The following is a 23,085-nucleotide window of genomic DNA, read 5'->3' as shown; positions in this document are numbered from 1 at the left end:
ACAAACTGTAATCTAGATAAAACGTTCCTCCTTTAACTTGTGAGTGTCGAGTATTTTGTCCCAGAAATGAGAAAAGTAACTGAGACATTTTAAATTGTACTGTGATGGAAAGGGTATGTGTGCGTGTGAGTTAAAAGTGATGAGGACTGTCATCATAGCACAGCACTTACGACCATGCTGTGCTCAAAATTTACTACCTGTATGATCTCAGACAAGTTTAGAGTTCTAAAGTCTGTTTTTTTCATATAGACAACACAGAAGTCTCCTCTGACCATAATTTCATTTTCCATGGTTTCCTTTACCCACCATCAACAATGATCTGAAAATATTAAATGGAAAATTCCACATGAGAACCATTCATGCCTTTATTTGCATGCTGTCCTAAGGAGTGTGATGAAATCTCTGCCACCCCTGCTGCTTCCCTCTCAGGATGCAAAATGTCCCTTTGCCCAGTGCCTGCATGCAGTAGGTGCTACCTGCCTGTTACCTCTTGGTGGCTGTTTCAGTTGTCAGTCTGACTGTGAAGGTATAACAGTGCCTCTGCTCAAGTAATCTTTCTTTGATTTAATCATGGCCCTTATTAAGCACAAGAGTTGTGATGCTGTCAGTTCCGGTATACAATAAAAAATCTTAAAGTACTGTCTTTATGTGACAAGGTGAAAGTTCTCGATAAGGATAGAAAAAAAGGCATATGCTGAGGTTACTTAAAAGAGTAAGTTACTGTTTTACTCTCTTACTCTGCCTAATCTGTAAGTTTAACTTTATCATAGATATGCTTGTGTAGGTAACAACAAAAAAAGTATGTGTGGGGTTTGGTACTACGTATTGGATGTTTCGGGCATTTGTAGAGGTCTTATGGGATGTGACGTCTGTGTACAAAGGGAACATACTCCTGTCCCTACCACAGAGGATTATTTGAGAATGAAGAAAGAGATTGGGCCTTTAAAGTGGTCCACGTGTGCCTGGTCCCCAGGTGCTCAGGAATATTTACGAAGATGATGATTACTAGAGAAATGGAGACCATTCCTTTTTTATTCTCTTTGTGTTTATTGGTTACTGTCATTCTCTTTCCAACCAACTCACAGATGAGAAGTAAGTGAGTTCAAGAGCTTGGGGTAGCAGGAGAACCAGGATATGATTCCTAATCAGCTTTGGAGCTAGAGCCAAGATTGGACAGTGGGGATTTGCTGTGGTGCCCTTCCCATCCCAGTGACACTCAGCAGACCCTATGCAAAAAGACGAACGATGGTGGTGTCCACCCTTGGTTTATATTGTTTAGAATGGGTGACACCAAGGGCCACAGAGCGGGGAACTGAGGGAGCTGCCGTGTCCCTTGTGGCAAGGAAGGAAGCAAGACCAGGAAGAACTAATGGGACTAGAGGAAGAGACCCGCTGAGGAAGCAGCAGAGTGAAGAAATAATCATTGGAGCCATCTAAAAGCTAAATGATAGTTTCATTAAATAGCCAGGGAATTAAATTCCTGTGCATTGATTTGATTTGCCTTCAGGCCAGGACACTGAAAGCATTTATTGACTCTGGTCTCACAGGCTAACACTCTATCTGTCAAAACTTTCCTCCTAGGACTTTAATCGTCCAACAAACACTTTCTTCTCTACCACAGCAAAGTGCTTTCCGGAAGCTTACCGGAAGTGAATTTGTTTCTTTAACATTTAAGATTGAGGGTGGAGACCTTCAGGGGAAGGAAGACCTAAATGAAAAACCTTAAGAAGGAATTGGATAGCTTGATAAGTCATGATTGAAAAGGAGGCCCTTTACCAGTTATGGGAAGATGAAAGTAGAAAGAATGAGCAATGTGGGGGGGGTTACGAAGCCAATTGCCACTAAGCACAACCTCTGTAGAATCCAGGGAAGGCCTGCAGGATGCCCTTCTCCCTGCCTCCGTGCTGTCCGACTGCCTCTCTCTCGTACAGCAGGCCATGGTGAGAGTTGTGAGAGGAATGCAGAATCAGGGGGAGTGTGCACAATTTGTTAGAGCCCATCATCACTTAACCCGGCCTCCACCAGTTCTGACGGGGGTCCTTTGCAGGCTGGCTCTCACTGGATCGCACTGGGGCGTGGACCACGCTGGTGGTTCTGGTGAGCCCGTCGTCTTCCTGCTGTAAAGAAGGGTCCTCTTTATCGAATGAGTAAGTCTCGTAGGCCTACTGGGATGGCTCTGCTGCAGGTCACTTCAGGATTTCAGCCACTCTGGGCAGGGAGCTGGCCTGACTGACCTCCCCTCTGCTTCTTTCCTGGGGTGCACGCCTTCTGTGCGGACTCCTCTGCCCACTACACTGCTTCCCGGCAGGGCCCTTGGCCTCTGCTGCCTGTGGTTTCACAGCAGGCGACTCTGGCTTCATGTGGTGCTAACACAGGCCGCCCCTTCTCTTGACTGGCAGATTAGCCCACCAGGGCCCAGGGACCCCAAGACGCTCCCACCGAGTCTCCCCGGTTGAGCATCTGATTAGGCCATTTAGGCCTCTGCATGGATACCCCCAGTTTGGTTTTCAAACCCTGTTCTGTGAGCTTAGAGAATACAGTGCTCGCCTTCTGTACCAGAAGACACAGGGTGGGGAAGGATTACCAAGGGCCTCATTGGAGGGACTCTTGGAGCTTCTACACTTAGCAAAGTAGATTTATACAACAAAGTCAGTATGAAAAGCAGCCGCATATTCACTAAAAAAAGGAATTTATGAGAGAAAATTTGACTCAGGTAAATGTATCTGTAATCTGGCTGTGAAATAGCTTGTCTAGTTCAAAAGACGCTTCCACTACTGAGGAGAGATGTAGACAAAAATACCTTGGCTTGCATCAGAAGTGATTTCCACCGACTCAAGTTGTGTAGTGTGTTGACGGTAACTGTGTCTCCGTCCCCATCTTCCAGCAGAGCTGTCCTTGGAGCCCATTAAAGAGCTTCATTCTACCACTGTCCCTTGAATCTCTCAGATTGATCTGTGGCTTCCAGGTTTTTCCCAACATTTTAAAAATAAATACTAGTAGTTTTGCCTTCTGTCAAATATTGTGCACCTATCAACTGCACCCCCCAAATCTAAGGTGTCCCCCTCCCCACAGAAGCACTACTGGCTTTGGAGGTCATGGCAACCCCATTCTCTTGGCTGGCACCCCAGGGAACCCATCTGGAGCCTCGGCTGAGACGATCCACCCTGCTCTGGAAACCCAATGAGTACAACTGCACTGGGAATACACCTCAAGTTCCCACAGAATCAGGACTGTCACCGCTCCTATCTCAATCCAAAATAACGCAACGATGCTTTACTGTTTGCTGTCTGGAATCCTATACATGGGATCCTCTCCTGAGTCCCATGACATCCAGCTCATCCAGTGACAATTATATGCCAGTCATAACACTGACCTCTCGGCTACTTCTCAAGAGACTGTGCTCCACTGTTTTATTTTCAAAAACTATTACACAATCGCTTTTTAAAGCTTTTTGTGGAGACAAAGGTGCCTGTAATTGTGCTGCCTACTGTGACCAAATTGGAAAAGGTTCAAGTTGTTGTTTCATTTTGGTTTTTGTACAACCCGATATCCTTTCAAAGGAAAATCGCTCCCAAGGCCTTTATTTGCAGGAGCAGGCTGATGGAGGAGGTGTTCACAAACAAAATCAAACGGCAGATGATGAGGACAGCAATTAATGTTCATGAAAAGCCAAAATACATTCTGCAAACTGTAAAACAGCTTAGCATTGTGCTCTGAGTGATATAATTGGTGTGTTTCAGGCTGTGCTTATTCAAAAGTGTTCTAACGGTATTTGTAGGCTTCTAAGTATGCAACTATATTAGTCCAGTTTTGTTACTATAATGAAATACCTGGGGCTCAGTTCCTATAAAAAAAAGAGATGTATTTAGCTCACCCTTCTGGAGCCTGAAATTCTAAATATCACAGTGACTGTTCCCTTGAGGGTCCCTTCGGCCTCATCACCTATGGCTGATGGCACCACACAGCAGGAGCGTGTGCCTCATAGGAAGAGACAGGAAGCCAGAGGGGGAGGAGCCAGCCTCCTGCCTGGCCCCGCCTCTCAGGGGCCAGGCTCCCCACAGATGGGCTTTGGGACAGACGCTCAAGACATAGCAACAATGTGTGAAAATCTTTAAGTAAGGAAGCCCAAGAAAGCAAAAGAAGGTGGCCTTCAGTTACCCCTTGCAGCTGTAATTCAAAATGTATCCCCTGAGTGGTCTTTGGACAGTGTTTACTCACCTCTTCACCTCTGTCCATTTCCACAGTTCCACAGCCTGATTCTTAATAGCACATTCCTGAGAACCATTCCTTTATTTTAAATAAGTTTAGTTAACATCATTGGCTTGTTGAGAAATCAAGTCTTTCATCATTTTCTGTCTCCACTTTATTGGGTTTTATTATTAGCGGAGGGAAAAATTACTCATGAAAATCTGCTCTTCAGTGCAGAGAGCTGTTCTTCGCAGAAAGAAGCTCATCTGTGTGTTCAAACCATGTTAAGGACACACCTGTGTGGACCAGGAAGTTGAAGTGGGAAACACAGTCACGCTGGCTCCTTCTTCCCTTTCTCCCGTCCACTTCCCCAGCAAAAAGTGACTGCTTCTTTTGGACCTTCTGGCCCCCTCCCCTCGGCCCTTTCTGTGAGGACACAGAGATGTCCTGGGAACACACATGGCCATGCCCAGTGGGTACCATTCCAGCAGAGCTCGCGCCGGGGTCCTGGCTCCCTGTCCCACTCGGGACTTGGTTCAGATGCAAACATCAGGAAACAAGGAGACAGAAAGCAAAGCAACAGCCATGGAGAGAGACGGAAGTCTGCTTCCTCGTACCTAAATAAGTACAGCTGTACCTGGGCCTGGCTGGGCTGGTTCTCCACAGGGGCCAGCACGTGCACTGTGAGCTTCTCCGCCCCGCTCATGAGAGCTTCCACCTCCCGGACCGAGACAGCTGTGCACCCAGCCTCTGAAATCTCCACTCCAGCCAGGAAGAGAGTGAAGGAGAGTATGGCCATACTGAAGGTCCCTTTGCAGAACTTGCGCGGACTCTCTCCGGTTATAGTCACCTGTGGTCATCTAGCAGGACTGGGAGACGCAGTCATGCTCCAGGGCCTGCTTTGTACTTTGATGAGAGCATCGCTTCTTTCTCCTCATTCGAATGCAACAACTTCCACAAGCAGGTTATAAGCAGCTGGAAGGAAGCCACGGGGCCGGGGAACTTGACTCTGGAAAGACTTGTAGGCATTTCCTCTTCCGGCTGCCTCCCCAGACCAGCACACACTGTTCTGTGGGGCAGCAGCGCCAGCATACTCCTCCCAAAGCATGTTGCGATTGCTCACCTGTCAGTCCCCACTAAGTAAGGCCAGGAAAGGCTTTCAGATGGCTTTTCCCTCTGTGGGAAAAGAAAAACCAAGAACAGCTGCTCTCAATAAAGACATGCACAAACATCGGGATGAAATAAAACCTTGCCACCTGGGCAACTGTGTCCCCTTGTCAGCATCTTCTCTGTGGTGGGCTGGTTTGTTTCCTTGGGTCTAACAAATTGCCTACCTTGAGAATCTCCTTCACAGCGCCTGACCGTTCTTGCTGAAGTCATCACGTGTGCAGCAGCGCTTCCTCTCCAGGGGTGGGAGCCCTGTGAAACTACGGGGCCTTTCAGACTTGATTCCATCTCTGGTCATCAGTGCTGTCAAGACACTGTCTGAGCCAAACACTGGGACACATAACCCAGGGGTGTGTTGGCCTCAGGAGGACAGCAAAGTGTAATTTTAAAGTCACAGCGAAAAAAGAAAAAATCAGAGATAATTACTGTAGTCATGGAAACCCTCCTGGAGGCAGGTTGACCACACTTCATGTCCTTTCAAGGCATGAAGCTCTTCCTTCTTCAGCTTCCCTTGCCATCTTCAGAGACAGCCCATTGAAATCTAACTCAGGGACCTGCAGCCTTCCTCTGAGAATGGTCAACATAAGGAGAATCATCACTGAGCTTTATTCACAGCGGTCCCGTGCCTCTCTGACACACTCTCTAAGCCCTGCAGCCTGTGGTCATCTTCACAGCAGCAGAGCCTGAACAGCTGATGGAAATAAAGCTCAGCAAATGCTTCTGACAGATGCCATTGGTCACACAGCAGGAGGAGCCAGGGGTGCCCAAGGAGGCCACTTCCAAGCATAAGAGAGGGGAAAAAGAGAAGTAGCAGAGAAAAACACACTGAGAAAGGACTTTAAGAGTAAGACAATGGGAAAATGAAGAATGAGACCAGAACTATCAAGACCTCTGTGTAGATATCAAGGACAGTTGTCCACTATCAGTGGCACCTGCCCCTGCTCACCAGGAAGCCACCAAACACATTGCTGTCCTTTATAATTGCAGGCTGATGTGTTTGCCTTTTAAAATGACAAGAAGGTAGAAGAGGTTTATGATTATCTACAGAAACAACCACTATATTAAGTGACTTATTTGACCTTGACAAGAAAGATTCAGCATTTTAAAATGTTTATGATTATTTATTGCCATTTTTCTGAGCTTAATTGCCCATATCATAGAGGGGGAAAAAAGGACCAAAATTGCAGATATTAAGAAGGAAACAAGTTAACTTATTTATCTTGGTGCAGTTTCTTACCCCATAAGAAAATATAGGTGCTTTTCACTGTGTTGAAATTTTAGTAAATGTCCTACTGTGTACGTGTGTTTAATTTACAGAAATTATCATTAGTTACATCATTTAACTTAATTCATCATGAGTGCCCTTGAAAGACTTCATTTGCCCTGCTTGTCCTAAGGTGACATCACCTTACATAGAATGCTGCTTATATATTAAAGGTAACTGTGAAATACCCGATTAAAATGATCTCATGCATTTTCCCATAAATGAATATAATTTATGCTTTCATGTCTTGCCAGTTTCACATTTGATTTAGTACAAAATACCTACCTAAGCCCTAGCTGCTTCACAATTAAAGTTTAAAGCAGTATCCCGTTGTTTTACCTTGAGGCTCTAGTCTGTGTAATCATAAAACTTACTATGTGGCTAAAATCCTGCTGGATTATTGTTTTAGCTTTTAAATACACATTTGAAAGGCAAACATGTCTTCAATGGGACCTGCTTACAGAGACAGACTTTGCCTTATATCACTTTGTGCCATAGTTTTGCTAAAAACAGGCATTTGACTCTTAAATCCTTCTTCAACACGCCCTGCTCTTAGGGTCATGACTTCATAGGAAAGTAGCCCAGCTCTTCCTTTCTCATGAGTGTGTCTCCTCCATGGTAAGAATTATATTTATAGGCTGCTTCTCTTGTTATGGTCAAATCCCTAAAGACCTATATACTAAAGGCTTTGTTGCCAGCTATGCCACTATTTGTGGGGGGGGGTGAGACAGGGTCTCACTATGTAGTTGAGACTGACCTGGAACTCACTATGTGGCCCAGGCTGGTCTCGAACTCACAGCGATCCTCCTGCCTCAGCCTCCCGAGTAGTGGGATTACAGATATGCGCTGGCACTATTGAGAAGTGGTGGGACCTTTAGGAGATGGGGCCTACTGGAAGGAAGTGAGGTCGTTAAGGGGAGGGCCTGGAGGAGATATTGGGACCTTACACCTTCTGGTCTCTTTCACCTTTAGACAAGCAGCCTCTCTGCCACATGCTGTCACCATCCTGTCTTGGTCTCCCACAGGCCCAAAGAAACAAGGCCAAGTGACCATGGACTGAAATCTTGGAAACCACAACCCAAAATAAATATTTCCTCTTTTAAGTTGTAATCTCATGTATTTATCAGAGTCATGGGAAAACAGCTTATTAATACGTTGATCCACAGATCTTCTGTCTAGGCATCCTGTGGTCATAAAGCCAGTGAAACTCCCCAGACTTTTAACTTCCAGGCAGGTAGACACTTAAAAGCTGGGGTATTGTTCACAGGTGCAGAAGGAGCATTCACTCACCCACCTATCTCCTGACTCACTCTGAAAACCACTGAAATGATCCTTCCTGATTCTCAGGCACCGTCCCCTGGCTCTGATCCTTCCCTTGCCACACAACCACGTTTCCCTAAGTAAATGCCCCTCAAATCACAGCATGGACCACAGTGGAAATTTGCATTAGTGAACTACATTACTGCGTGTGTAGCTTACTATGTTCCCACTGTCGTATAGGATGACACTTTGCTGGACACTGGGTGGGTGAGATAAGTCTCTTCCCTCAGAGCCTCCTGATTTAGGAGGCTAACCAATTCCGCAAGACTCCAGCCAAGGTCCTGAACTATTAGTCCAGACAGTGAGAGGGAAGAGGAGGGAAGGAGCTCACAGAGTGGGGACAGAGATTGCCAACACTGTCATACGCTCACAGATGCAGTGTCCCACGAAATACTCAAGGCCTTACTGCTCAAGAGTCCGTACCTTCATGACATCAGGTGTGGATGTTTTATTGTTTAATTAATGAGCCATTTATTTTTCCCTCTTTAAACATCTGAAATGATATCTGTCGTGTTTTGAAAAATCACATTGGCTTTCCAGGACAGCTCTTATGATGACAATTTTTGTATTATGGTAAGCTTAAAAAAAATCAGACTCTCAGTAGGAACTCAGTTAGCTCCTGAAGAACACAAGTGAGAATCAAAAGAAGATACTGTTCCCTAGTGGAACCGAAACATCTGTCACAAAAGTATGGAGACCAAAGCTCAGGTGTGAACTTGTCACGTGTTCCCACCATGGGGTCCTGCACACGTGACCTCTGTTTCAGGCCGGCCTGAGCATTAGAGTCAATCTTCCACTCACACCCCTGGACTCATCTCAAAGAACTTTCCTTTGAGCATTTTGTTGTCACTTGTGAACATGTAATCAGAAACCTTAAACCAGTGTGTTAGTCGCCTTTCGCTTGCAATGACAAAATACCTGAAAAGAACCGACATAAGAGAAAAGGGTTTCTTTGGCTCGTGATTTCAGAGGTTTTGGTCTATGGTCCCTTGGCCCTGTTGCTTGGGTCTGTGGGCAGGCAGAATGTCACGGTGGAAGTGTGTGGTAGAGAAAAACTTCATCTCATGGTGGCCAGGAAATGAGAGAAAGGAGAGCCAGGGTCACACTGTCCCCTTCAAGGGCACACCCCAGTGACCTAACTTCCTCCAAAGAGGCCCCACCTCCTAAAGGTTCCACCACCTCCCAGGAGCACCACAGGCTGGGGACCAAGCTTTACATTGGGCATTTGTGGACATTTAAGATGCAAACCATAACAACCAAGAAGAGGTGCTGTTATACTCAGATGAGTCAAGCCCTTTTTTTCTTTACCTGCACTTAGCTTCCTTAGAGGATGCCCTTGACCCTCAAATGACAGAAAGACACTGACTGACAAGTTTTCTCTCCATCTCAAATTTACTTGCCACATCTTTACTTCTCTCAACTCTGATTAATAGGGGGTCCATTGTTTGCATGCTGTAATTGTTCCTACAAAATTCCAAATGGAAACCGTATGACTGAAGATATAAAGACAGTGTGGAGGTTTAAGGTTCCATTGGCTTTCTTTTTTGTTGGTTTGTTTTTATTTTGTTTTTTTGAGACAGGGTCTCACTATGTAGTTGAGAATGACCTGGAACTCACTATGTAGTCCAGGCTGGTCTCTAACTCACAGCGAGCCTCCTGCCTCAGCCTCCTGAGTGCTGGGATTACAGGCCTGGCTTACTGACTTTCTTTTGTTCAACTTGTGTTTCACTCACATTTTTGAGCCCACTTAAGGAGTGCTCACTGTGTTCCTACAGGGCTGCCTCAGGCTGCCCCCTACCCAGGCAGGGGGTCATAAAAGTGACTAGGAGGGCTGGGGATTTAGCTCGGTGGTTCTGCCACCTGCCTTGCAAGCACAAGGTCCTGAGTTTGATCCCCAGTACCAAAAAAAAAAAGTGACTAGGAGGTAAGTCTGGCTGTGAGAAACTTCATCTTGAAGAGAGAGCTAGAAACAATTGTATAGTTTCTGTGAAGTGTGCATCAGATACTCAAAAGGACAAGAGGGGAATTGATTCTTTCTGCCACAGCTACCAACAAAGGCTTTCCACGGGAGCCTAGCCTTCTGTGTATGGAAGCTTTAAGAGTAACATCTGGTTAAAGATAAACACAGAGAAGCAAAGGAAATAGGCATCCAGTTATTGGAATGATGGAGAGATAGAGTTATTGTGTATCAGTCACTTTCCAGTGGCTGGGACAAAATACCTGATACCCACAGCTTAGAGGAGAAGATGTTTATTTTGGCTTACGTTTTCAGAGCATCCAGTACATGGAAAGCTGGCTTCAGGGTGAAGACATCATGGTGTATAGGCATGGCCGATGAAATTTCCTACCTCATGGCGGTCAGGAAGCAGAGGACTAAGGGAAGAGCACGGATGGAGAATGCACCCTTCCAGATCGTGCTCCTGTGACCCCCATCTTCTGAGCAGGCCCCACCTTTTAACAGCACATTCATCTATGAGCACCTCCCTGGATAAATCCACTCATAAGCATAGCACTACCATGATCTGATCACCTTCCAAAAGCTCTAACTCTGAATGCGTGAGACTTGGGGGAGGGCCATTTTAGATCTAAACCATAACATACTCTTTCAAATAGTCTGTTAAACATTTAGTGTCTTATGCTTTCCTTTTTCCAGACCTACCATCTCTCAGCTCTGGCTTGGGAGGCAGCTCCCCACCTACAAAAATGACAGCCCTTTTCCAACAGTGCATTTCAGCCATTTCTGGAGACAGCAGTAATTTCTGCCAGTGACCCAGTGCTATGTCAGGCAGCACCCTCAAAATGATCAGTGTGTGGGTACCCAGGGAGCACTAACTGTGTTTCCTCTCTTGTTCCCTCAGGCCTTCACCCAAGACGGGTCCGGAACATAAAGAGGGGTGCCCATGTCCCCCGCAGTTGCCCTCCATCCGCGATGAAAGGGTTATCTGGCAGCCGCAGCCATCACCACGGGATCACCTGTGACTCGGCCTGTGACTCGCTGTCTCACCATTCGGACCGCAAGCCGTACCTGCTGAGCCCAGTGGACCACCACCCCGCCGACCACCCTTACTACACACAGCGCAACTCCTTCCAGGCGGAGTGCAGGGGCCCCTTCAGCGACCGGCTGGCCAGCAGCACCTTCCCGCGCAGGCACTACGCCTCGCAGCAGGAGCTCAAGGACGAGTGTGCCCTGGTGCCACACACACTGGCCACCAAGGCGAACCGCCTCCCTGCCAACCTGCTGGACCAGTTTGAGAGGCAGCTACCCCTCAACCGGGATGGCTACCACACACTGCAGTACAAGCGCACCGCCGTGGAGCACCGCAGCGACAGCCCCGGGCGCATCCGGCATCTGGTGCACTCGGTCCAGAAGCTCTTCACCAAGTCGCACTCTCTGGAGGGGCCATCTAAGGGCAGCGTCAATGGGGGCAAGGCCAGCCCTGATGAGACACAGACTGTGAGGTATGGCAAGCGCAGCAAGAGCAAGGAGCGGAGGGTAGAGCCCAAAACCCGGTCCAATGTCACACCCACTTCCACCTCCTCACCCGGCTGGTGGAGTTCCGACGACAACCTCGACGGCGATATGTGCATCTACCATGCACCCTCAGGTGTGATGACCATGGGCAGGTGCCCTGACCGCTCGACCTCCCAGTACTTCATGGAGGCCTACAATACCATCAGCGAGCAGGCGGTGAAGGCCTCCCGGAGTAGCAATGATGTCAAGTGCTCCACCTGTGCCAACCTGCCCGTGAACCTGGATGCCCCACTCCTAAAGAAGAGCGCCTGGTCCTCCACCCTCACCGTGAGTCGGGCCCGGGAGGTTTACCAGAAAGCCTCTGTGAACATGGACCAGGCCATGGTGAAGTCGGAGTCATGTCAGCAAGAACGCTCTTGCCAGTACTTGCAGGTACCACTTATATGTCAAGGGATGGATGCTTAGAAATTGGTCCTGACTTGTGTGGTCTTTTCTTCTGGGTCCTAAGCTTGGCTCCACTCTAAGTTGTTGGTGTGAATTTGAGCAAATTAGTTAGCATCTCAGTGACTGAGTGTCCCTGTCAGGCAAAGGCAAGGAAGCAAATGCTACCACCTTCATCCAGTTATCTTGAGATGAGAGATTGCGCTTTGCAAAGCCCACCTACACAAAGGCAAGGAGCTATTCCTGTCTGTGTTCCTCTCGTTTGAGGAGTCATGGGATGAGAAGGAGAGGAGAGTGGAGTCAACAAAGAATTTTAAAATAAACCCAACTTTTTTTAACGTAAACAGTGATGTTTGCAATTTTGGAGAGAGTTTTAATTAGATCTACCCAAGGTTTTAAATTTTTTTTCTTAATTGTAAAGTTCTGCATGAAGCTATTAGTTTGGGGAAACTGAGGTGCATCTTCACCACTGCAATGGTCAAGATCATCACCAACACGAGCTACACCCCACCATCCCCCATCCGTAGCGCCTAGCACAGCCAGATGATGAGGTGGAGATGCAGCCATTCTGGGGACCTGACAAGCACAGCTGCAGAGGCCCAGGACAACAAAGAAGAGGAGGATAGGGGAAAGCACCCACACAATGAAACACAATTAGTGTCAGCATGTAAATCCCACACACACAAAGCCAAAGAAGGCACTCTTCCCGTGCAAGGTCTTCTCACGATTTTCCCTTCTGTCTCCAAGTCACTTAAACTAGATTCCACCTCATAAAAATATGGATGTGAAGGAGTCCTACCTCTCCTCCACCATTGTCATTTTTCCCAAGACACAAACTTCTGTGTGAATGCCTTTATATGGTTTTATTTCAGAGTATTTTTACTCTGTTCTTTCCTGCTGTCTTAATAAGAAAAAAGTTTTTACTGAACTCTAAAAGTATGACACTTCCAGCTTAAGAAGAAACGCAAAGAAAAATTCTTATAGTGAGATGTTCATTTCTTTGCCCGCTTTGAACTCCTCCTACCAGGTGGGAGTCTCTTGGGAGTGCCACTCCAAGTCCTGAGAAAGCTCAAGGTTGACAGTGCCTAGGTAAGGACAGGCCAAAGCCCATGCCGAAAGTTTAGAAGAAGACTGTATGTATTTTCACAAGGGCACAATTCCAGCTCACTATTTCCCACTGGAGGTGTGTTGTCTAATCTACTGTGAGGTTGCTGCACATGTTAGTAAATTACTGAAAACTTAACAATTTCCAAGCTAAAGGGATCATTTAATCCACATAGAATAAGAAAAGGTCTGAAAGAAAGATGGGAGCTAAGTGAGTTCCACTAGTAGCACATGGCAGTGGTAGAAGTAGAACCCCAGCCTCTTGACTTATAGGAGATTGCAAATAAAGGATTTAGAAATTAATCCCCTAAACCTCATCCACCCCCAAAGGCATTTTGACAAGAATACTTGTGTTGAAGGAAGGTGGATGAGAAGATAGAAGCCCTAGAGTAGGACATGTTTTGCATATGAAAGTTTTATGGCTAGTGGCAAAAACACTTTTTTAAAATGTCTACTTTAATACGTAGTGATGAGATTAGGTGGAAACGGCATATGTGAGATTAAAGGATATAGTACAGTAACAAAATATTTCCATTAGGCTTACATAATTGCCTGCATTCTTCCTACCTTCTTTGCTTTTTGTACCTTTTAAAGTCAAAATCTCAAATAGTGGTAAAGCGTGGCAGGATACAGGAAGAAAAGAGGGAACTGGTATTACTTGAAGATCCACTGTGTACTAGATGCCACAGAAAGGTTTCACATTTGTTGTTTCATTCCATCTTCATAATCATCCTGCAAGCTAAGGGCTACTGTGCTGTGTTCTTCCAAGACAGGAAGCAAGCTTAGACCCGCAGGCTGCAGTGGTTCAGAGCCCCATGACCTGTGAGAGGTAGAACTGAGGTTCAGACTTAGATCTGTTTGTTCCATTCTTTTTCTTTTTTTGGTACCAGGGATTGAACTCGGGTCTTTGCGCTTGCAAGGCAGGCCACCGAACCACTGCGCTAAATCCCCGGCCCCAAACTTAGATCTGTTTGATGCTGCAACCCAGGAGAAAGGCAGCAAAGAGAAAATAAAATCTTTAAAATAAAACTACTATTAAAAATTCTTTAGTAGAATGAGAATAAAATCTTTAAAATTTAAGTGTGGGACTTAGTATAGAAGCATTATTGGATTTCATGCTTTAAAGATTTGGAAATTCTGTTTTCAAATAATTTATCTTCTCTTAAGCCAGTTTCTAAAATAAAATATGTGAGAAAAGTATGAGGGAAAAAATAAGATAAAGCAAACACTCATCTATACATCACCCAACTCGAGAAATAAAACTTCTAATTGCAGTGGTTCACACATGTACCTTCCTGAGTCCCATGTTCCTTCTCTTCCTCCCCAGAGTAATAACTGATCTAACTTTCCTGCCCAAAATACCTTTGCTTTATATCCTGAAATTATTGAAAACTTTGGAAAAACTAATATTTTCTATCCTACATTGGGCAATGATTAACCCTAAACCGTATTAGTTTAAACTTTTAAGTGTGCACTGATCTCCAAGTCACACCTTATTCAATAAATATTGACATCTATCAATTTCCTATTCTGTACAAGGCTTCCAAGTTGAACAAATAATACTCATGCCTCATTTGTTCAATGGGGCTAGGACTCCGGCAAAGACGGGGAACAAAGAGCCATGCATTCACGTGCAGGGAACAGGAGGTGCCTTCTGAGACCCAGGTTCATCTCCTTTCCTGTGCTGAGGAGCTGGAGAGGGAATCTGCCATCCTCAGAGACTCTTTTCCAGAAAGAGGTTTAGCCAGCCCAAGTCAGCTCTCAAGGAATAATGTCATTCATAAGCCCATTCTTAGATGCAGACTTAGAGCAAAGTTTTTAGTTTTACTTTTTTTCAGTAATATTGCCTGAACTGCCAACCAGGGTCGAAACTGGATTCACAGAGGTGTGGTGTGGTGAGTGGGCAGAGCCCTGGCTACAGGTTCCATTGGGGTCTAGGTCCCACTTGGCGCTAACTAGTGGCATGACCGGAAGCCACCATCTCAGCTCTCCGGGCTTCTCTCCTCTGCTTGGAAATGAAGCATTTCATCTCAAAAGCTGCAATCTCAGTCCACATTTTTAAACTCCTAAGTTCCATCTGTCGGAGCACTAATGAGAGCAATTTCCAAGTGTTAGAAGGCCTGGGACTCTCATTTCATCAATGCCTGCTAAAAGGTGATGTTTTTCAAATGATATCTCATTTGCTTTTTAAAACTCTAGAGGTATTTTACAGTCAGAGAAACTGAGATTCAGTAAATTAGGTTAACAAGCTTGCCCAAAGGCACACGGAGTCTGCGGCAATAACAGAGTCGACACCACTGATTCCCCCGCATCCAGAATCTGAACTCTTTCCATTGACCAGGCCCAATTCTTGTCTCGTCTAACTACAAAGCAGAGACAGGAAGCCACATTTATAAAATATGTACTATGTTCCCGAAGCCATGCATGTCCGTATCTCATTTAGGATGCAAAGCAACCTTGTAAAGTTTGACTTCTTTACTTTGACAGACAGAACTAAGTACAGAAGACGCAGCCATTTGCCCAGGAAGGAGAGCTAATAGTTTTTCCCTTTATCCAATGCCCTAATATGGCAGAAAGCGAAACACATGCATTTCTTTCTTTGTCACTTGTTCAACTCTGTCACAGATGTATCTGTGTGTTGGACCTCCCATGTGCATGTGCCATTAAGAGGACATGGGTGTGGGATTAGCAGCGGAATACTGGTGGGAGGCCAGTCACTGGATGGGAACCATGGAGTGTCCCCAGTTTGACTTGAGACTGAGCAAGGTTTGCATTAATATTCACCAGTAACAGAATCTAAGCACTAGCAGATTTTTGACTGTCTTTGTAAAATTGCCGCTCAGAATTAACTTCATGTAGGCCACTTCCATGATTCTGTAGCAAATGAGAGAGCTGTGGGAATTTAGCCTGTGCCTGACACAGACTTAGAAATCAGATACTCTGGCTGGGCACATCATTGCGTGTTCCAGTCAGTGCAGACAATTTGTGGTATGTGTTCACTCACAAGCTGTTTATAGTTCATTTAAAAAAGAAAGACTCCCTTTTTCCCAATATTGTTATTTTTAAATGTCAAGAATCAGATGTCTGCTGTTTGGAACTGTTGTACCACTGCCAGCGCCTGTCTGTATCAGGGTTTGGAGCAGGAACATGGATTTGAAGACATTAAAACTGTTTAATCCTCAGCTGAGATGTGGTTGGCTTTTGTACATTTGGAATAAAGCATTTATGGCACATCTCAGGGTAAGTGCTAATAGTTAAGTAAATAAAATAGGCAGAGGGGGAAGTTGTTTCATTTTTGCTTTTAAAAGGCAGACTTCTCGGTTCTGTTTATGCCTCTTTGTATAAATGTTATGTGTAGGGTGACTGGCATAGAAAGCCATTCAGAAGAGCAAGATTTTAGATTTCCAACAGTTAACCTAAAAGGAAAAAAAAAATCCCTTCAAATCGTGAATCTTGCATTCATCCAGCAGCTGAAACAGGAAAAAGGAAACAAAATGCTCTCCGGTAGAAGTAGAGGGAGACACACACACACACACACACACACACACACACACACACGGAGGGAGAGAGAGAGAGAGGGAGCAAGCCAGAGACCGGCAAGACAGCGCTCTCAGAGATGAAATTTTAGGAGAGCAAAATGATCGACCTTTTTAAGGCTGAGTGGGTTTCTTCAGTGTGTGTGCAAGTTTCAAGAAACGGAAGGACTGACCAGGTTTGGGTATAACTCTTTTGTTACTTCATTTTTGATGAGTACATGTTGTTGGATTAAGTGGGGTTTTCTGTGGGGGGGATTTAGGAATGTTAGTTTTAGTATTTTGCTGTTGTCTTTCTTCTCTAAATAATGGCTAGCAAACTGAACAAGCTAATGAACTATTGTCTGTTTAAATGGCAAGAAAACAGGAGGAGATATCAGATACCTGCAAATTTGTGTGTTCACAGAGGCTTTGTAAGACTGTTTTAACTGACTGGATGTAGGCTGTTCCGGGCTGTCAGAAGACACTGTGTGGCTGGCGACTGAAATGTGACCGGCCGTTTTCTTGGACAGGCACCCTGGTACTTACTGTTCCTTTGCAAAATTAAAATTTCTAGATGGTTGATTTTTTGAGGGTTTTGTTGTTGTTTTGTGGAAGGGGTCTTTTGCTTTGTTTTCTCTGTTGTCTAAGATGCCACAAAAGCTCACTCAACTAGCTTCGTAGCAAGCATGTGCCCAGGAATTTTTTTTGCAGGTACAGTTTATTTTTCAAATCTGTTTCAAGATTATTTCCATCATTGCCCAGTAGGAGTTTTCTTTCTCTGGCTGAGTTTTTTCCTTTCTCAGGTCTTAAAACATTTTAAATGATACTAATTCAATCTGAACTACTTTGTATGAAATTTGTGAAAGTGTTAATTCTGCTAATGACTTTGGCTACTGCAGTGTTTCCTAGCTGCCTTTGTCTAAATCTTCACAAATCATGTTAACTGATGACCATATTTATTTTTAACTTAAATTGCTTTAATCATCTAGTAAGTGAATGCCAAGGCTGTTGAATGTTTTGCCTGTTTGTCTTGCGCAGTAGTCTTCTCCTGAGTTTTTACTGATCTTAACAGAGATGCTTTTCATTGATTAGAAAATTAGAAAAATGAGGTTATTCCTGCCCAGAGCTAACTTTGAATGTGGAATCACTGATTAGCTGCAGAATCCTCCTTCTCTTCCTCTGTCTCTCTCCATAATTCTCGTTACTGCCCATATTCAATTAAAATGGAGAGAAGGACAATTAGCAGGATCCACAAAGACTCAGTAGTAGGAATAAGAAAATTAAAAATGCTAAGGAAGCCCTCTTGAACATTCTTAAAGAAACTTCATAATTGTTGGGCAGCTATTTCATTGTTCTAAAAACATTTTCATCCACACCCAGAAAACTGAGCTAGGCATAGCCAGGAGTTTTTGTGTGAACACACACTTGCTGATCTCACAGAATTTCTATTTACTTCACAAAGTTATAACACTGTTCAGCAAAGAGTAAAAGAAAAGCTAGTCCTGGTTCTCTCAGTGGCTAGTGAACTTTATATCCCCTTCCCCCATTCTCCTTAGACAACTGCTTACTTGAGTGCAAATTAAAGACAGTAACTCAAGGTAATCATTCTTTAAGAAAAAGATTCATCCATATGTCTAGGCCCAAGAGAGATCATTGCATTGCAATACTTTGCACAGTGTTTCGTGAGTGGTAGAACACACCGGCCTCTTGTTTCAGGTTCTTTAGGGGCCACTAAAAATATATATACAGTATCACCAAGCTTCCATTTCTTAATTATGGTATGTTTTTTTCACCGTTTTAATTTTAGGTGTGAAGGCAGCAATCTCTCTTGGATTATTGTGAATCCAGAGTCCAGTAGAATAGATCTTTAAGTTCAGTATCACCTTTCCTATTTCAGAAGAGCACTAATTGCCAAGATTCATGACCACAGAGCTCATTGGTGCTGTCTGTGTAGTCTATAGAGCTGAATCTGAAACTTTCTACAGTTCGATCTCTGTTACCCTATAACAGGCATTTCCTGACCTAGGCCAGGAAAGTTTGGTAGAGAAAAAACAAATCTGCCTTTCAGGTAAAACCAGTTTACTATTTATTAATAAAATCCATGAAGAGTTGTGTGATTTCACTGTGATTTGTGTTACTCATCTGAAATTTTTACCTCATTCGTTCACCTTTAGATGCAAACACGTATGTGTGTGGCATCACTTCCAGGCTCACGTACCTGCCCCCAGGACCACCTTCCCTGTGCCTCTCCTGTAGGCTAGTGACTGCCATCTGGATCAGTGCAGCACAGGGAGATATTTTTTTAAACTGTATTTCAGTAAATGAATATATAAGTGTTTTTCCTAATTCTTAGACTGAAACCACAGTAGGAAAGTGCATTACTTTTTTTTCAATGAATGATTCTCAGTTGGAATGATTTCCAAGCCATTTGATTCTCCAACCAGTCCTCTCTGTTTGTAGCTAAAAGGTAATGATATAAAGCGTTACTTAATTACTGTTACACAATCGGCAAGAGTCGAAGGAGGGAACGTGTACTCCTCCTGTTCCTATTCACTTGTTTCTTTTTTCTGCTATTTTTAACTCTTTTATGTCTTAGAGAACATTCACATGACCAAGGAAAGGCCTCTTCTGATTTTCTTATCTTTTAAATTTTTTTTTAATTTACTAGAGTTTAGCAATGTGCCGTGCTTTGTTTCTTTTTCTAAGATAGAGATTTCTGACCATATTTGCAAATTGAATTTTCTAGATAGGTTGCTCTTTCATTTTACATCATCAGCTTACTCTGTGTCGACTGGGGTTTCTGCTCACTGTTCTTACAGAACCAGGAAACTGCACAGAACTCAGCTTCATGGTGTCGGGCTGCCTGAGAAGTGTAGTGGTGTGCAGTAGGGGTTGCTGTGCTCTGTACGCGGTGCTCAGGTTCACATGCTTGACCTCGTGTGTGCAAAGCACACCTGTGCCAGACTTTACATATGTACACATTTGCTGTCTTTGATCGCTGCCTGATGAAATCAGACCCATTTTAAATGTTCTATTTCATATAATCCACAGAAGAGGAGTGACTCTGGAGTAGGGAAACAGGTTCTTTGTAGAGTTCAGTGGAAAACTTGTTCCTTTTCTTTCCCAGTGATTATACTGAATTTCACCTCAGACCATTCCTATACACAAGCAAGGGGTGTCCTGCTTCCTTTGTGTGAGGATAAAGCAGGTTTTAGTCCCTTTAATACAAAGAGACATCCAACAATCAACCAACTACCATGAAAGAAAATGACTTCAGCCACCCCGCCCCCATTTTTAAAAACACAACTTAATGTATACTTGCAGTATTGTCTGACTGCTCCTTGCTTTCCCTAAGTCTCAGGGGATCTGCAGAAACCATCAAGACTTTTCAAAGATCAAAGCATCCTTTATGATTGCATTCTTTTGAGGCAGTGGGGTCAAGGCACTAAGAGACAAGAGAGAGTCGAACTGATGTGAGTGTCAGACTCACACTTACTTGTGGTTTCAATGGTTCATGACAGACATAGACAGTTGTTAACTAAGTAAGTATCTGCAGTTTGTAATTCTGAACACCTGAGTCTGTAATTCTGTAACACCTGAATGTGTTTCTCCTGTGTAAGTCCCCCCACCCCGTGTCTCAGTGGCTGCATTGTGAGTAGTAAATCATGTTCCACGTGAGGACAAACAGAGCAGAACAGGTTGACATTTGGAATTAAGACCTCCAGGCCCTACACTCAGAGCCCTGCCTCTGGATTTTGAGGACAACATCTTCTCTGCAGCTTCTTCCTCCCGCTTGCTAGTCAGCATCCCTCTTTTCAGTTTCCCAATAAAAACGAACAGAGCTATAACTCAGTTGTCAAAGACACTGGGGCTGCAGGCCAATCTCCTGGTCGTTGCATCTGAAATTAAAAAGCAAGCAGTTTGGAAGAAGATCTGTGTATGAAGTTGGCAGTGTCTCCCAAAGCAGGACAGAGTAGCATCAGTATGGGTAGACATGAACACGACAGTATCACATGTGCCTGTGCAGAACCGTATATACGCACGTCATGTGTCATGAATATTGCTCCATCGTTGACATTTTGGCAGTAAAGTTTCCTTAAATATGTATGCACAAAAGTCACTTTGAAACTTCATGTGAAATGGGGACTTCTGGCACAAACCCAGAAGATTCTGATTCCGTAGATCTGGCATGATTCTGTAGAGATAACCCAAGGACCACGCTGAAGAAAGCCAATCCGAGGGAGCAGTAGGCTTAGTTTCTCTCTGTTTTTACTGTAGGGGGCAGTAGAGTCTAATTCATGGGGAAAAAAGGCTTCCCTTGATCAGCCCGCAGCCTTACTATTAAACACTGGCCTCCTGCATGGCTTTAGGCTCTCTCTCCTCCTGTACATTTACAATGAGCACAGAACCACACACCTATAATCCCAGAACTCTCGGAGGCTGAAGGAGGCACATTTGAAGTTTGAGCCCATCCTAGGCACTTAGCAAGACCCTATCTCACACAAAAATGAATAAATAAAAATAAATTAAGGCAGGGCCTGTATCTCAGAGTTCTGGGCTTACTCTTCCTTACTCCAAAGGGGAGGAGGTATGGTAGTATCACTATGTTTGCATCAGGTCTTAGGGGGAAAAAGTTGAATTTCAGATTGAGGAATATATTAGAAGTACAGTGCGAAAATGTTTTGCAGTTATAAATCCTCAGCTGTAAGTGTGCTTTCTCTTCTCCACACATTTCATACTCTGTATCACTTTCTCCTGTCTATTTTGCTTGAGCTGGTTTCCTTTAGAAGGTGTAGAAGGTACCTCACTAGTGCTGTGAATAGCATGTTGGCCTCACGAGTTCATCAGAGTGGGGTTGGGGACCCACCTGATTCCGTGGGACGGGACCCCAGAGAAGATGTCCTGGGTCTCGCACCCAGTGCAGGTGCTGGCCACTCCTTCCTGAGCTGCGGGTGGCGGGATCACAAAGGGTCTGTCCTAGAAGAGCTCAGCTTAGGGACCAGGTTGTCATCTGGTTCTGGAGCTGCTGAGGGACCTTCATTCTTCTGGCCTCCTCCAGCTTTCATTTGTGCAAATGCTGTTTTGGTTTACACCTCAATCTGTCTGCAGCCCACTGCCTCCTTCCAGGCGGTCCTGGCAGAGGAGCAGGACAGCTTTCACCAACCATGACACTGCAGGGCAGCAGGACTCTATCACGGTTCATCACCTCTCAGGAGCCAGGTTGTCTCCTCCATGACGCCTGGACAGGTGTGAGCTTCCTTCCCACTGCTGGGAGGTGACAGTGGCCCCTGGCCAGCACTCCCCATTGCTCCTACCCAAAGTCCCTGTGTTGTCCTCTCCTTTCCTGATGTGGGGCACATGGCTGTCTAAGATGGTTGAAATTCACAAGAGCCACTGAACACGGGACCCAGGACCTGCTCAGCACCTCTCCACCACGGAACTATCAGACTCGAAAATTCTCCATCAATCTGGCACTTTTAAGCCTTCCTCCCTCCCACACTCCCCACTGCCACCAAAACTGGAAACCAGGCCCATCAGAACTCCTGCAAAAGGTAGGCTCCATTCTGTGAAATTGTTTCTTGAGTATGAAACATTCAGCCAAAGACCTTACCATTTCAAGTTACAAAAGGGGAAATGAACAATGATAAAGGTCGTCCGATGGGTCCAGAAGGACCTGTGAGGTCAGCAGGACCTGCTAGCCGTATTTACAGGGCCACCTGTTTCCTGCATGCACCTGGCTTGAACTCCTGCAGCAGGAATGGGGGGAAGGATTCCTGCAGGAACTCACCCTCTTAAGTCCCTTCATAGATCCCAGCTACCTTGAATCCCTGAAGAAGTCCCGTCTTCCTTTTCTTCTCTCCTTAACTAGCACAAGTTTCACTGGCTTCTCTGGAACTCAGAGTGTCAGGGAAAGTAGCTGTCATTTGTTTGCAAATGAACCCTGAGCTTTCTGAAATTGACTCCCATGCGAAATCGTTCCCCCGTAACACTCCCCCAGCCTTCGGGTCAATTTTAGATGGTTTCCTGTTCTCCCACCTCTTGGAAGCATTCCATGACACGCTGAGCAGACACTTTTAGTCAAAAATGCTATAAATAGCTGGTTTTCTTGCTTGCCGCCTTCTCTCCAAGGCTTTCACAAAGGAGATGAAACAAATCCACCAAACACAAGAGCTCTCCGTGAGGGGTGTGTGGTGAGGTTTGGGGAAATCGGCTCCCTGGGCCCAGAATGGGTGTGTAGGTCGCGTTGCCCGAGTTTGACTTATGCAATCGCCGCACAGAAAAAGAAACGCTTCCTTCCATGCCGGATGAGCTCATGAACTGGACAATCAATCAGAATTGTCTCAGGGGAACTATCATACATTTAAAATATGTATTTTGACGTGCATGCTCTTTTTCGAAAATCCCAATGCCAACCGTTCTATTTTTAGGTTGTCTTTGTAAACCTACCTAACCGATTGCTGCAGCTATTCCATGATGGGAAATTTGCAACTGTTTTCCCATTTCTCCTCCCAACCATCCTTGCTTCTTAAGGAGCTTTTACCACCTGGCCCAGCTGCTCTGGTGGCCCCTGTCCCATGGGCCATCACCACGACAGGCTCCCAAATGGAACTGTG

The 23,085-nt window shown here is 45.0% G+C and overlaps 1 protein-coding gene across 8 annotated transcripts in view; it reads left to right on the top strand.

Annotated features, from left to right (window-relative positions):
• The first annotated feature begins 10,801 nt into the window (after nt 1-10,801).
• The window catches only part of Dlgap1 (DLG associated protein 1), a 261,824-nt gene continuing 249,540 nt past the window's right edge, over nt 10,802-23,085 (top strand). For 3 of the 8 annotated variants that reach the window (XM_033757430.1, XM_033757432.1, XM_033757431.1), the window contains exon 1: nt 10,802-11,843. In XM_033757430.1, the coding sequence (XP_033613321.1) occupies nt 10,869-11,843 (975 nt within the window). In that variant the 5' untranslated portion in view covers nt 10,802-10,868. Of the gene's footprint in view, nt 11,844-16,070; nt 16,197-16,505; nt 16,675-23,085 lie in introns of those variants that run through there. The other 5 variants (XM_033757438.1, XM_033757433.1, XM_033757436.1 and 2 more) reach the window with 3 other exon arrangements.

This window comes from Fukomys damarensis, unplaced genomic scaffold, assembly GCF_012274545.1.
Source record: "Fukomys damarensis isolate Sample0158 unplaced genomic scaffold, DMR_v1.0_HiC HiC_scaffold_30, whole genome shotgun sequence".
Lineage (NCBI taxonomy): Eukaryota > Metazoa > Chordata > Mammalia > Rodentia > Bathyergidae > Fukomys > Fukomys damarensis.
Note: the sequence above shows the minus strand (reverse complement) of the source record. Positions and strands in the feature narration are given on the sequence as shown.